Source organism: Haemaphysalis longicornis, unplaced genomic scaffold, assembly GCF_048455015.1.
Source record: "Haemaphysalis longicornis isolate Haplotype H1 unplaced genomic scaffold, Haemaphysalis longicornis Haplotype H1 scaffold_10, whole genome shotgun sequence".
NCBI lineage: Eukaryota > Metazoa > Arthropoda > Arachnida > Ixodida > Ixodidae > Haemaphysalis > Haemaphysalis longicornis.
Window position 1 is genome coordinate 155,583,539 of NW_027526204.1, and position 13,922 is coordinate 155,597,460.

Sequence of the window (13,922 nt, forward strand, 5' to 3'; positions counted from 1 at the left end):
CACTGCACCCTAAAACTTCCGGCGTACCAGTTTGGCTATAGCTTTAACAATTTCACTGACCTTAAAATATCTGGCGTACCAGCTGGTCTTATACTTAACAATTTCACTGCCCCCTGAAATTTCCGACGCAGCATTTGGAGTGTAGCCTTAACAATTTCACTGCCCTCTAAAATTTCTGGCTTACCAGGTGGGCTTATAGCCTTAACAATTTCACTGCGCCCAAAATTATTGGCGTACCAGCTCGACTATAGCCTTAACAGTTCCATAGCCCCATAAAATTTCTGAAATACCAGTTGGGCTATAACCTTAACAATTTCACTGACCACTGTTCCGGCGTACCAGCTGGACTAATAGTCTTAACAATTTCACTGCCCCCTAAAATTTCTGCCGTACCAGCTGGAACATACCCTCAACAATATCACTGCCCCCTAAAATTTCTGCCATACCAGCTGGACTATAGCCTTAACAATTTCACTGCCACCTAAAATCTCTGGCATACCAGCTGGGCTATAGCCTTAATAAATTCCCTGCCCTGAAAATTTCCCCGTACGAGCTGGACTATAGCCTTGACAATTTCCCTGCCCCTAACATTTCCCGCGTACACAGCTGGACTGTACCCTTAACAATTTCACTGCCCCATAAAATTTCAGGCGTACGAACCGGACTATAGCCTTAACAATTTCACTGCATTCCAGGTCTCTGGAATTAAAGGTCTCTGGAGTTAAAAATGCCAAGAAAATGCCCAGCGCTTGTGCACGCGTGTCTCGAGTGCACCTTCGTCAAGCTAATCGTACACACTTAGGGATATCGGCCAATATTGGCCAAAAAGAAAAAAAAAATGGGCCCCTCTCCCCGCGAGGGGGACTCGAGTAAATGCGTCGCATAGGGGGTGGGTGTATTGCGTTAACGTTTAGTGTTTGGGGAGTTGGTGGTAGTGAATGCGTTGTATCAGCAGCTTCTTGACGTAGTTTGAATGAGTCAAGCTAGGATATAAGGCGCGTTCGTAGCCTTTGATTCTGTATCGGTTTTGTGGCGCAGTGGGAAGAGCACCATGTACCTCGCGTTCCGCCCACAGGTAGTGAATGCGTTGTATCAGCAGCTTCTTGACGTAGTTTGGATGAGTCAAGGATATAAGGCGCGTTCGTGGCCTTTGATTCTGTGTCGGCTTTGTGGCGCAGTGGGAAGAGCACCATGTACCTTGCGTTCCGCCCGCAGGGTCGTGGGATCGAAACCAGGCGCCGATAAGTATTATTTTTTTATATAGTGTAGGGGGAGGGGTGTGGACCTGTTGTTGAGAGCGAGGAGGGTAGCGTGATGCGGGAGAGGAGTGGGGGAGAGGGCGCACCTGCGCGCTGAGCTGTTGCGGACGGACGGCGGACGCTACATGTGAGTTAAAGAAATGCTCTGCATTTAAAAATCTCCAGCGTTCGCCCCGTGCCTCGAGTGGAAGTGAGGAAGCAAACAGGCTGCAATTGTGGACTTAAACCGTCGTGACGTCCATAAGTTGCGTACAGCTTCACTACCTTCAAGCTGTACGCGTTAGTAAGATCATCCTGCATTTTTTTTTGGTTCGCTCGTGACATGAATTCTCTTTCAAGACTTGGCACTACTGTGCGCAATGTATGCGTAGTATTTTAGTGCGTAGCACTTTGTTGCCCGGTACCGCGTTTTCGCAGTGGCGGTGACGGCGATGCCCACGTAACGGAGCGAGCGATCGAGACACCGAAGGCAGAACGAAAACGGAGGAGCTCTGGCGAAAGTGTGAGGGGAGGGAGCCACGCGCAGCTATGGCGTCATCTCTCTCACTACCTCACCTCAAACTTTCGCCATGCGTCGCTGCCTAGAAGCGCCCTCCCCCTCACACTTTCGCCAGATGCTCCTCCATTCTTGGCTCATCCCAACCACGTGACATTTGCGCGGGAGGTTCAAACGTGATTTGCAACAACACGCCCGGCGGCAACGGCGCGCTGCGAGATAACGGCAGAGTAGCGCCCGTCGCCGTGTGTTCTCTGATCACGCGATCACTTCCCGAGACGCAGCAGGCGTGCGTCGTGGCTGCGAAGACAAACCCCGCATTAGGGAGTATAGTAATCGTCAGGGATTTCTTTATCTGCATTTTTAACAAATGAACTTTTTTATGCGTGGTTCCATACAAACTTCAGCCTCTTTTTTTCAGCCAGAGCGTGCAGTTTCTAATTTTTTTATCCTGAAATTTCCGACCGCCTATCGTGTATCTTTAGTTGTTTCTCCCCCTTTACATCCTCCCCGGGGCCGTTCCTATGGACGAGTGCTTCCCTTAAAAAAAGTTCTGCGGACGCACATGCGTCACGCGCCACCTTGTACGAGGGCGACAGTCTCTCTTTTGCCGCAGTTTTCCTGGCGTTAGGCCTTAAGTAACGACGTTAACAGATACCCGCAGTTTGACTGTAAAGTGAGCTTGCCGTTACTTGGGTACGTCGTTAGGCACAACGTCTGCGCTACTTACCGTTAGGCCCAATAAAGGCCATTGCACCGAACCGCAGAGGTCAAATATTACCCCTGAATTTTTTTGTTTCATGCGAGTGTACTGGCCAGCGGTTTTCCCGGGGTTTTTCATTTTGTATGAGTCCCGAAACTCATTCCAACGCGACGAACAGCAATTCGCACATGCACTCGCTAATGCTGGCGCCAGAAACCAGCGCGACCAACTGTGCGAACGTGTATGGTGGAACCAACCACCAGTCACGTTATGCTTCACGGCCTGACTACGTCCCCCCTGTAAAATGAAAAACTACGTGCGCAGAAAAGAAATCAAGCAAACGTTGTTTTTATTTTCAAATTTTCGTAGCCATTTCTCGTGAGCGGCCAGGGGTCCCCCGTAACTATTCGTTGCGCCGGGCAGCCGAGTCATGAACGACCTGCATCGGAGAAAAAAAAAAGGAGTGAGATTGTAAAACACCAACATTTACAGGACACAATGTGCGCGAGGTTGTCTGCAGAAACGTATACCGTCGCTATTTGACGATCCCCAGTCTTATAGCCTGAGTTATTCGCCCTCCCAACTAGGCGATAATTCTTGACGGCGATAACCACTGAACGCGCAAAAGACTGCAAAGAACGCGCAAAAAGACTGGTTTAACTTGGTACTTCTATCGATTTCCACATTACTGCTATGACCCAAATTGCCGAATTCGCTCGAAATTCTGCTCGCAACATACTTTTCCCTCCAGGGGGCGTTGTGTTCCCCTACCCAGCGTATTCCGGGAATGTTATACGCAGACGACATTGTTCTTTTAGCTGATAACCAAACCGATATGCAGCGGCTAATAAATATTTGCGGCCAGGAAGCCACTGACCTCGGTTTAAATTTCAGTGCAGAAAAATCAGGAATAATGGTTTTCAATGACGCTACCACCGACGTAGTGTCTATCCAGCAAGGCGAATTACCTAGAGTGAAGGAATATAAATATTTGGGAGTGTGGATAAACGAAGGGGATAACTACTTAAGTACTCACGAGGAGCAACTTAAGGTTAAGGGAAAGCGAAACGCAGCTATAATGAAGCATAGAGCTCTGTGGGGGTATAACAAATATGAAGTAGTAAGAGGAATGTGGAAAGGAGTAATGGTTCCGGGCCTCACGTTTGCGAATGCTGTACTCTGCTTAAAATCAGACGTTCTATCAGGCCTTGAAGTAAACCAGAGAACGGTAGGACGTTTGGCCTTAGGCGCGCATGGAAAAACAACTAACGAAGCAGTTCAGGGAGATATGGGCTGGGCGTCGTTTGAAGTTAGAGAAGCTCAAAGTAAAATATGCTTTGAGATGAGGTTGAGGGCAATGGATCAACGAAGGTGGGTAGCTAAGGTTTTTAGGTACCTATACTTGAAAAGCATGGACACGCAGTGGTTAAGGAAGACTAGACGGCTAACGATGAAATACGGAAAGACCAGTGGGGAATCCAAAACAGCCAAGGTAACCAAGAAAGAGGCAAGGCAGATTGAAACGAATAAATGGAGGGAAAAAATGGAAGTTAAAACGTCGTTAGAGATGTACAGGGCTGAGAAGATGAACATCAGAAAGGAAAATTTCTACGATAATTCCCAGGGCAGTGCTTTGCTTTTTGAGGCTAGAGCAGGTTGCCTGCGAACTAAGAGTTTTGTGGGGAAGTATTCACAAAATTATGGGGTATGTGTGGTCTGCGGAAAAGAAACAGAAACTATGCGGCACATAGTGTTAGAATGTGAGGGTATCCATCCAAAGCTACATGAAGGGAATATTGGGCTTTCAGAAGCCCTAGGATTTAAGGCTATCAGAGAGGAAGTTAACTTCAAGGCTGTCGAGGGGACGAAAAGAAGATTAGAATGCTGGTGGACGAAAAGCAGAGAGCGGAATATTGCCTAGGACAGTTACCACCTGTAACAAGGAAAAGAAAGTATTTCGGGCCTAATAATCTTTAGGGCCGGCCATAAGCAGCGCTAGTATTAAACCAAGAGTGTAAAACATGGCTATATTAGTCCTTTTTGGTAAGATGACATGTCATCACCCCGCTTCAAAGGGGAAACCAATAGGAATCATCATCATCATCATCATCATCATCATCTGAATTTTGCCTCTTTCGATCCTCCAATAGCGAGAGATATTTGCTATCAGGCCGGTATCACACGTATCACTGCGAAACGCGTGACTCAAACCTTTCTGTTTCCAGCAATTTTTGCCTCCCAAGTTTCCCCGATGCGGTAAACGTGCCACCCTGGAATATCCCGTGTAGGCTCGCCTCAAATCTCCAGCATCGACTAACGAAGAGAGGCGTTGGGTAGCTTTCGGCAGGTGGACGAAGTGAAGTGGTGCTCAGCCCGCTCTGCGCATTCTGGATTGATTTGTGCCATCTCAAGACTTTACACAAACAACGTGCTTATGGCAGTGTTCTCCGACGCTCGCGATGCTGCTCGCGGGGATGCACGTCTTCGCTCGATGGCTGCAGCTGCTCCTGCAGGGGCTTCCAATGCTCCGCCGAGAGTGCCTACCGAACCTGCCGCAGCTTGACTCTCTATATACGTACGGAGACTGTGGGCACACGCGCTGGCATCACCACGGAAGGTATGGATCATGACATCAGCTGAATCTCTTCTGAGTCTGTGACCGCCATGACCTATGAGCACGCTACGACGGCACAGTCCCCTCCACCAAGGAGAAGTTTCAACTTGTTGCAGCATGGCCTTAGTGTGATCCTGAAGCCACTGTCGCTGAAAAAGAAAGCCTGAAACTTAGGCACCGGACGAGGTGCTGCGACCAAACTACAGGCCTAACATCATGGCTTCAGAAACAAGTTATGCCGATGCTACCGAACAGGAAAGGAGACATTCCCGTGGGTACCTGTGAATCGCGCCCAGCAAAATGTGCCGTTGAAGAAATAAGGGGAGGGCATCTCTGACATATGCGGCAGAGAACACCAGCACGATTGGCAGATCAGAGGTCATACAGATTATTGTCATCACTGACGCGAACCCCGAATATCATCATCATCATCAGCCTGCTCATGCAGGACGAAGCCTCTCCCATTGACCTCCAACCTCTCCTGTCCTCCGCTAATCCCCCGAAATTCCGTATTTCCTCCCTCCATCGTGTTCTCGGCTTTCCCCTTATTCTAGGCCCGTCTCTTGGTGTCCACCGGTTGTCGATTCATCTCACTACGTGGCCAGCCAAAGTCTCTACTTGAACTATGATATCGTCAACTCGAGTTTTTTCTCTGATCCAGCTAGTACCTCGTTTCTTGTCCCACAGTTATTCCAAACATTATTCGTTCCATGGCCCGTGCAGCCGACCTAGGTTTGCATTCTAGTTGTTTAGTAAGGCGCCCAGTTTCAGCTCCGTATCTCATTGCCGGCAGTATGCACTGGTTGTGGATTTTCCTTTTGAGTGACAGAAATGGCTTTTCATTATTTAGGAGCGCTTGCCGAGTGCTCCCCATCCCATACCTATTCTGCGCCGGATGTCTCTCTCATGGATGGAGTTAGATTTCGCCTGCCTCTCCATCTTCGTGAATGATGAAGACGAAATAATGAAGTTCTTTCGATGCTAGAGCCGAGAGTACGATCTCGACTCGCTCCGATGACCGACGTCCGATGCTTGAAGCAAGTGAGGGATGAGGACTGGCTTTCCTGCTGGATATTAGGTTTATTTACACTATTTACATTACTCCAAGTATTTTCATCAGGACAGAATGACAGCTACCATGTCACTCTGCCCACAGCAGCCTGTTTGGCCAAGATCTATACTGCTCTAGATCCCTCTCGACCGACCCCGGACGAAACCCAACACTGCGGTTTTGATCCCAAAAACCACGCCCCCAAAAGGGGCGCTCAAGAAAGAGCGAAAACACCTTTCAAAATAATTAATATAAACCATTGATTGGCCACAAGAACCAACCAATCCTACACATGTCCCCACCTGCGGTCACGTGGCCCAACACTCTCTCTCATGCACTCATAGTACGTTTCCCGCGCACGTTATTCAACCGAAAAGCACCTAAAGCCGCTGACCGCGCGGAGTGGACACACCATTAGGTTGAGCGGGCGGCATCTGCCCAAAAGCCAAAGCCGAACGCTTAGAGTGGTCTTCGCGCGGCTAACATCTTACAGTGTCCTCGTCTTGCCGCCTCGCACTTGTCCGCGCGCGCTCGCCGGCACAATGAGGGAGTCATGGCTAATCCCCTCCCAGACTAAATCCCCGTTTATGCACCTTGAGTCGAAATAAACTGGCTTTTTGGACTCAACCCTCCCATGTATAAGCGGACGGGTTGGGTCAGAGAGCGGCGAGTCCAGTCGACTCGGAGGCAGGGGGTGGGTTGGCTCGCTCGTCGGGCTGAGTCGGCGGGCCGCGGGGAGCAGAGTACCGTATTTGCGCGGATCTAACGCGCCCCCAATCGTAACGTGCTGGTAAGTGGCGCAGCAAAATTCGAAAAAAAATTGACAATGACGGTACTGCGCAGATGGAAAACACATGACACCACGTACCTGGAAGAGGAAGATTTTATTTGGCGTATGAAGCTGCGGAAGACAAAAAGGATTGCGCTTCATAAGATTGCTTATCCAGCTTCTGGTAATCAAGTCATAGCGGGAAACACTGCAGCTGATTGCAATTTCAAGTGCCTTGATCTTCATAATTCTGAGCATTACGGGCTAATTGCAGAAGCACGAAAAAATGTGCAACAGCTGACTAAGGTTCACCTGCGGGGTGTTGACGGCTTGTTTTTATTGGATTGAGTTGGATTTTGTGGGGACTTCGTGTCCGTTGGCATGGCAATGCTGCTGGCCGCTTTAAAGCCTATTTCGGTTTTGAGCCCGATTGTAACGCGCACACAAATATTAAGGCAAACTTTTAGCAAAAGAGGGTGCGCGTTAGAATCCTGAAAATACGGTAGCCCCTTTTCCGGGAACCCCGCCGCTCCCCTCACGTCAATTCTTTGGACGGGGTGCATATAAACGCGGGAGGGGTCGAGGTAGCTGAACCCGCGAGTCGACTCGACCCTTTCTCGTCGAGCCCGGGGCTTAAGGGACGCCGCTGCCCGCCGTCTGACCCGCGGGAAGGCGACCGTTTTCGATGCGAATGACCCATAAACGAACAGCACGTACGCCGGCTTCGCAAATCCTCAAAGTCTACGCCGCGCGCCTGCATCCTTTCGCTTCCCGTCAGCTCGTCAGCGAACGACTGCTGCATACCGACAGAAGCACCCCCGTCTTTTGCCACACAAAAGGAACACAAAGCATGCACTCAGCGGCCCCCAACTTCGCGTCCCTGCGGTTGCATGAAAGGACCGCAGCATGACAGCTACAAGCGGAGGCGACGCCGATACATGAGCCACCGGATGAGGAGCCCGAACTCAACAGATGGGGTCAGCACCAACCATCTGTTCAAAGTAATTATACTCTGTTACTTCCTCTTGCGTTTCGTTTCCTCAGCTGAAAAAGACGTTTGTCAGGTTCGGGGGGACAATAATAATTACAAGAGAAGAACTTTGGAAACGAGACTAGGTTTTATAATACCCGGAACTCACATAAGGACACACATAACAAACAGAGACCACTAAAGAATAAGAGGGAACAATAGAAAGCTAAAGAACAAGGTAGAAATTAGCGAGAATGCGGCATAGCAAACTGGAAAGAGTTCAACAAACGCGAAACAGTCAAGGTCCGGCAATGCAGGGCGAGCACACAGTAATGGTTCGCTGCGGGAACGGGGTTCTCCTACCTCCAGGGGGGGTATGAATTTTGGGAAGGGGGTAGTTTTGCTGAAAGCAAGAGTAAGCATTGCTTACGTGCTGCCTGGAAAAGATTTCGGGAGGGGTTTGAACCCCAAACCCTACCTCTGGGTACGGCCCTGCCTACCTCACGTCCCGGTAGTGGTGTTGCGGTTTTGAAACGTCCAGGTGATGTCGTGGCGGCGGTAGTCAAGCGCGCTCCCAGCTTCGTGGCGTAGTGGCCGACGCAGCTGCCTTGGGGCGTCGCGTTCTTTTACTGAGGCCCGGCGTGACGACTTGTGCGCGGAGGTGTCTTGGGAATGCGTGTGTGGAGGACCTTTCGGGGCACAGCACGGGTCCGGTCGCCCGACCGCCAAGCCCCCAGTCACTCTCCACACTTCCAAGTTCTTCTCTGGCTCCCCTCTGCCGCCCGCCGCCCTCGTTGGCCGCTTCCGATTGGCTGCTCGCCGGCGCAAGCTCGTGCCGTGGTCGCGAGCCTTCGGCGTCGTAGCCGGTGTCGATGACCTTCCCGCCGCGTGCCTTGCGTCTTCTTTGTTGTCGTCTTCTTTGGGCGTTTCTTTTATGTCGTTGCGATTTCTTCGCATGACAACGTTCTTGGCGTGGTTATTCCTCATTACTTTAGACTTACTCATATTTTGAGCCCCATGGTCGTGCTTTCTGATTTTAGTTCCTCAAGCATTATTTGCATGTGTTCTGCAGTACCACTCAGCAAGACTATGTCGTCCGCAAATATCAAATGGTTCAAGTATTCCCCGTTTATCCTTAATCCGATGTTTTTTTTTTCAGTTAAGCTTTCTAAATACCCCCTCCAGCCATGCTGTGAATAGTTTTGGAGAGATGGCGTCTCCCTGTCTTATTCCCTTTCGGATCGGAAATTACATATCGCCTTGCTTGTGGAGGGTTATCCTGCCCGTGCATCCCCTATACATGTTATCTAGAAGTCTTATGTATGTTTCCTCTATTCCCTGGTCTTTTCGTTCTTCTAAAACAGCTACGGTGAGTACGGAATCAAACGCTTTCTCGTATAATCTATAAATGGCACGTAAAAGGGTTTAGTGTACTCGGTGGATTTTCCTGTCACTTGGTTGACGACGTGTATGTGATTCATGGTTGAGTACCCTTTCCTAAGTTAGTCTGCTCTCTGGGTTGACGGGAATCCAGGCTGTCACATATGCGGCTAACTATAAATTTGGTAAACAGCTTGTAAACAACGGAGTAGCTCTGTAATTCTTGAGGTCGTTGGGATCTCTCTTCTTATGAATCAGAATAATGGTGGCGTTTGTCGAGCATACGCCCACTTTTCGTGTCTTCAAACATTATGAAAATACTTGAGCGAGTTTTTCCAGAACAATATCTCCCCTCCTTCAAAAGATCTACGGTTATGCCGCCATCACCTGCAGCTTTTCCTCTTTTCATTACATTGTGAGAGCCTTTCCAAATTCCTCTTTAGTTACTAGTGGGACATCGCAAGTTTACCTTGCACTCTCAGCAGTATCCCTTGGCATAACGTCGCTGGCATACAGTCTGGTGTAGAATCGTTCTGCTACCTTTATAATCTCGCCCAACTTGTGCGTTACGTTACCCTGCTCGTCTCTGAGTGCGTACATCGTTTTTTTTTTTTTTGCTGATGTCTAGTTTCCTATTAGTTTCTTTCAAGCTTCCCCCTATTTGCAGCGTTTCCTCAACCACGGCCATGTTGTAAGCACGAATGTCTTATTTTATTTCTGTTAATCAGCTTCAACAACTCGGCCAATTCAATCCGATCTGCCGTACTTGACACTTTCATGTTCTTACGGCTGGGGATCAGTTCCTCCGTTTTTTTTTTTTGGTTTTTTAGTTTGTTTTCTACATTTTGCTTCTCCCACAGCTGCTGCTGATTCCCTGAGTGCCGATGTTAGGTTGTCATTTAGCCTGTCTACACTGACTTCCTCCTGCTCGTTGAAAAGCGAGAATTTGTTTTGAAGAGTTATTTTAAACTCCTGTGATCTGGCCCTGACTGATTTCATGCGGGATTTCTTAGTTTTCACGAGTTTCGTTTTTTCTCTTCTAATATTCAGAATTGCCTTGCATCTAACCATACTGTGATCGCTACTCCGAATCTTACTCTCTACGTCTTGGACGACACCCGGGCTGTCACTTAGAATGAAGTCGATTTCGTTTTTCGTTGTACCATCGGGACTTTTCCAAGTCCATTTCCTGTTATTTCGTTTGTAGTGTAGCGATACAGGCATCCGAGCCATTGCGTGAGCGCCCGCTTGGTGCCGGCACCTTCCCCTGCCTCTCTTCCCGAAGGGCCAGCTCGGCCCTGCGCCGCCGAGTTGGGCCGAGCCAAAGCTTCAAATTCCCGACGAGGTGAAGGCGCCGGCGGCCGTTGCGCGATAAAACACTGTCAGCCCGACGGCCGCCCCGCCCTGGTTCTTGCTTAACCTCATTTCATTGGCTTGTTTGAACGGCGCCCGAACTACCCCTCGCCGGGACGCGGGACGCGCGCGCTGCGCGGGGGTCCGTTCGGGGAGACGCTCAGCAGGACAGCCTAAGCCCGCAAGCCCTTCCGGCTGCCGGCCCATGCCTTAGGTTGATTCTTAGTCCCTTCGCTCACATATTAGTCGTACCTGACACTCGACGATCACGCCGTGCGGTACGTGCCTGGGAAGGGACGGACGGCGTCTTTTATCTTGCGGGCCCATCGGCCGGCTGCCCAGATCTTGCCCTCACTGCTGAGCCCACTGGTTCAACAAGGTGGAAATTTGGGCTGGTTGGTACATTTTTTGATGAGCGAAAAAACAGCGCGAAGAACGGGACAAGGAAGGACAAACGGACGAAGCGCTGACTAACAACCAAATGCTTTATTTCCGCGCACGGCTATAAAGGCATCGAAGAAAAGGGGGGGGGGCTCATCCCACTGGTTCAGCGTGCGCGTGGCGCCAGATCGGCCATCGCCCCTTTCCAACCACGGGGATGTTGAAGTGTAACCGAAGGGGTTGGCGCAAATAAACGCCTTCTTTTGACGTACACTGGGCATACTCCTTTGTCGCCCCTACTCCACCTGCCCAACAGAGGCGGTGTCGAGCTGGCGACGGCGTTTTAGTATCGTGGGAGTGCTCAAATAGCTCGAACCCACGGTGGTTCCTCGCAGTGTGCATGAGTGCATGCTTAGTGCAATGCTATGGTTGTGCATATTGCGAGGTACAGAGACCACAGTAGAAGATTGTGTTCATTAACCTCATTTACTTCTCTCTGCAGATCTCACCAGTGTGTCTTCTCGACTGTTGCGATTGCCTAATCCGAAGTTTCCCAGTGACCTTTCTAACCAACCTTCGCGTTAGTCTCCCATCACGATCGTGAACTGAGAGAGAGAGAGAGAGAGAAGCTCTTTATTAAAGGAGGAAAGGCAGAGAGGTTTGCCAACATGGGTACGTCGACATGCTACTCTGCAGGAAGGGGAACGGGGAGAAGACAGATGAGTAGTAAAAAGAAGAGTAGTAGGTGAAAGAGGAAAAAAAAAAAAAAAAAAAAGAGAGGGTCATATAAAGGGACATGCGGCGTAGCACAGACTGACCGCTTAAGGGTGGCTATAAAGTCTCGGTGACGCCAATATCTTCAAGATACCCAAATAGAGCATCCAGGACTTTCCGTTGAGATGACGGAGAATGCCATGGTCCAAGTAGCAGGCTCAGCGTAATTGGTCCAGGGTGAAGACATGTCATCCTTTGCTCTAACCGACTCCTTGCGTCAATGTAGGCGGAGCACTCTAGCAGGACATGCTCGACGGTTTCGGGGGCGCCACAGTTGTCGCAATGTGGGCTTGTACTTTGGCCTATGCGATGTAAGTAGGCATTAGTGAACGCCACATTAAGTCGCAGTCTATGAAACAGTGTTTCCCGCCGTCGAGGTAGTCGTTCTGGCAGCCTCAGTCTTATCTGTGGGTCAATTGAGTACAGAAAATCATGATGATGTTCCGGAAGGGTCCATAAGCGATTTCTTTCTGCTAGAGCTAGGGCCTTGGTCATAGCTGAGGCATCATTTTTTGTAAAGAAAATCTTTCTTTTGTTTTTCATTTCTAGGCCCCTGCGTGCAGCCTCATCTGCTCTCTGATTTCCTAGGACACCACAGTGTCCAGGGAGCCACTGAAAGGTTACGCGATGGCCAGCAGCGTAAGCGAGATGGTGCAGATATTTTACTTCGCGCTGGATGTGGTCGTGGATGCTGAAGCAGCTAGCACGTCGGAGGCTTTGTAGGGCGGCTTTCGAGTCTGTGAATATGGTCCAGTGTGTCGGTGGCTGAGGAAGTATGTACCGTATGGCTTCTTTAATTCCATAAAGTTCAGCTAGCGTGGACGAAGTCGCTCGCTCAAGCCGGCATGACAGTGATTTGTTAGCTGACGGAATAAAAACTCCTGAAGAACTGCGCTCAGATGTTGCCGATCCATCTGTAAAAATATGGGTCGTTGCGGAGTAAAATTTTTGAATATGGGCAAGTGTAACCTGAAGTGGGACAGTTTGGGGTATGCGCTTTTTTGAATCAATTCCAGGTATAGAATGTTTTATGGTAACAGGGGACAAAGTCCATGGCGGAAAACCCAGTGGCATGGTCTGCGGTGCTTGATTTGGCACGGAAGCATCAATTGCCCTTATTGTTCGTCCAAAGCTTGAAGCGTCTTGATCCGCACTGCGAGCCAGGAAATGGGTTGTGGCATGTAGTCTGTACCTCAAGTAATTTCGTAGCGTCTCTTGAAGCCGTAACACATCCATGGGCAGGCAGCCAGCTTCCGCAAGGGTCCCACAACATGACGAGCCTGCAGGGAGGCCAAGGCACTTCCTCAGACAGTTGTTCCTTGCCGCTTCCAGCTGTTTTCTGCTTGTCGGGGACAGTGTCTGCAGGACGGGAAGGCTATATCGCAAGATACCATCAACATATGCCTTGAAGAGGAGCACCGCAGAGCGACAATCACTGCCCCAGCGAGTGCCACAAAGATATCCAATAATTTGGGATGCTGCTAAAATTCGCGAGCGTAATCTTTGTACTTCTGGGGACCAGGAGAGGTTTCTGTCTATGACGATGCCAAGGTATCTTTGGGTGCGTACGTACTGCAGAGGCCGGCCACTGAGGATTAGAGGGTATCGGTCCATTCTCTTGCGGGTAAACGCCATTGCGACACTTTTTTCGGAGGAAAGATGGAGTCCTCTCGGCGACAGGTATGCCGCTATTCTTGAAAGAGCCTTCTGCAGCTTCTGCTGTGTGATCCGACGCGATCTTGAAGCACTCCAAACACAGATATCATCCGCGTAGAGTGTGACTTTGACACCCCGGGGAAGAACGCGTTTAAGGTGAATAAGCGTAAGATTAAACAGCAGCGGGCTTAAAACTGCTCCTTGAGGGACGCCTCTATTTACGTCGTAGCATGGTGTGGGGCCTTCTTCTGTGCACATGAAAAGTTTCCGTCCGTCGAGATAGTTCGCAATCCATGCATATAGCCTCCCTCCTAAGCCGAGTGCAATAAGAGATGCTAGGATAGCATCATGGTAAACTGAGTCAAATGCTGACTTGATGTCTAAAAACACTGCAGTTGGGATATGGCCAGAATTTAGTTCTTCTTCTAAAGATGATACGAGTGCAATTATGTTGTCAATGGCCGATCGATTTTGTCGAAAGCCGTTCATTTCAGGGGGGTAAAGTTTCCTGGTTTC

General features: G+C 49.6%; 1 protein-coding gene across 6 annotated transcripts in view; it reads right to left on the reverse strand.

The window, feature by feature from the left end:
• Nucleotides 1-2,790: 2,790 nt before the first annotated feature.
• LOC144159709 (uncharacterized) overlaps nucleotides 2,791-13,922 on the reverse strand; it is a 138,414-nt gene continuing 127,282 nt past the window's right edge. For all 6 annotated transcript variants that reach the window (XM_077691381.1, XM_077691380.1, XM_077691384.1 and 3 more), the window contains one exon: nucleotides 2,791-2,897. In XM_077691381.1, coding sequence (XP_077547507.1) covers nucleotides 2,887-2,897 — 11 coding nt within the window. In that variant the 3' untranslated portion in view covers nucleotides 2,791-2,886. The remainder of the gene's footprint in view (nucleotides 2,898-13,922) is intronic.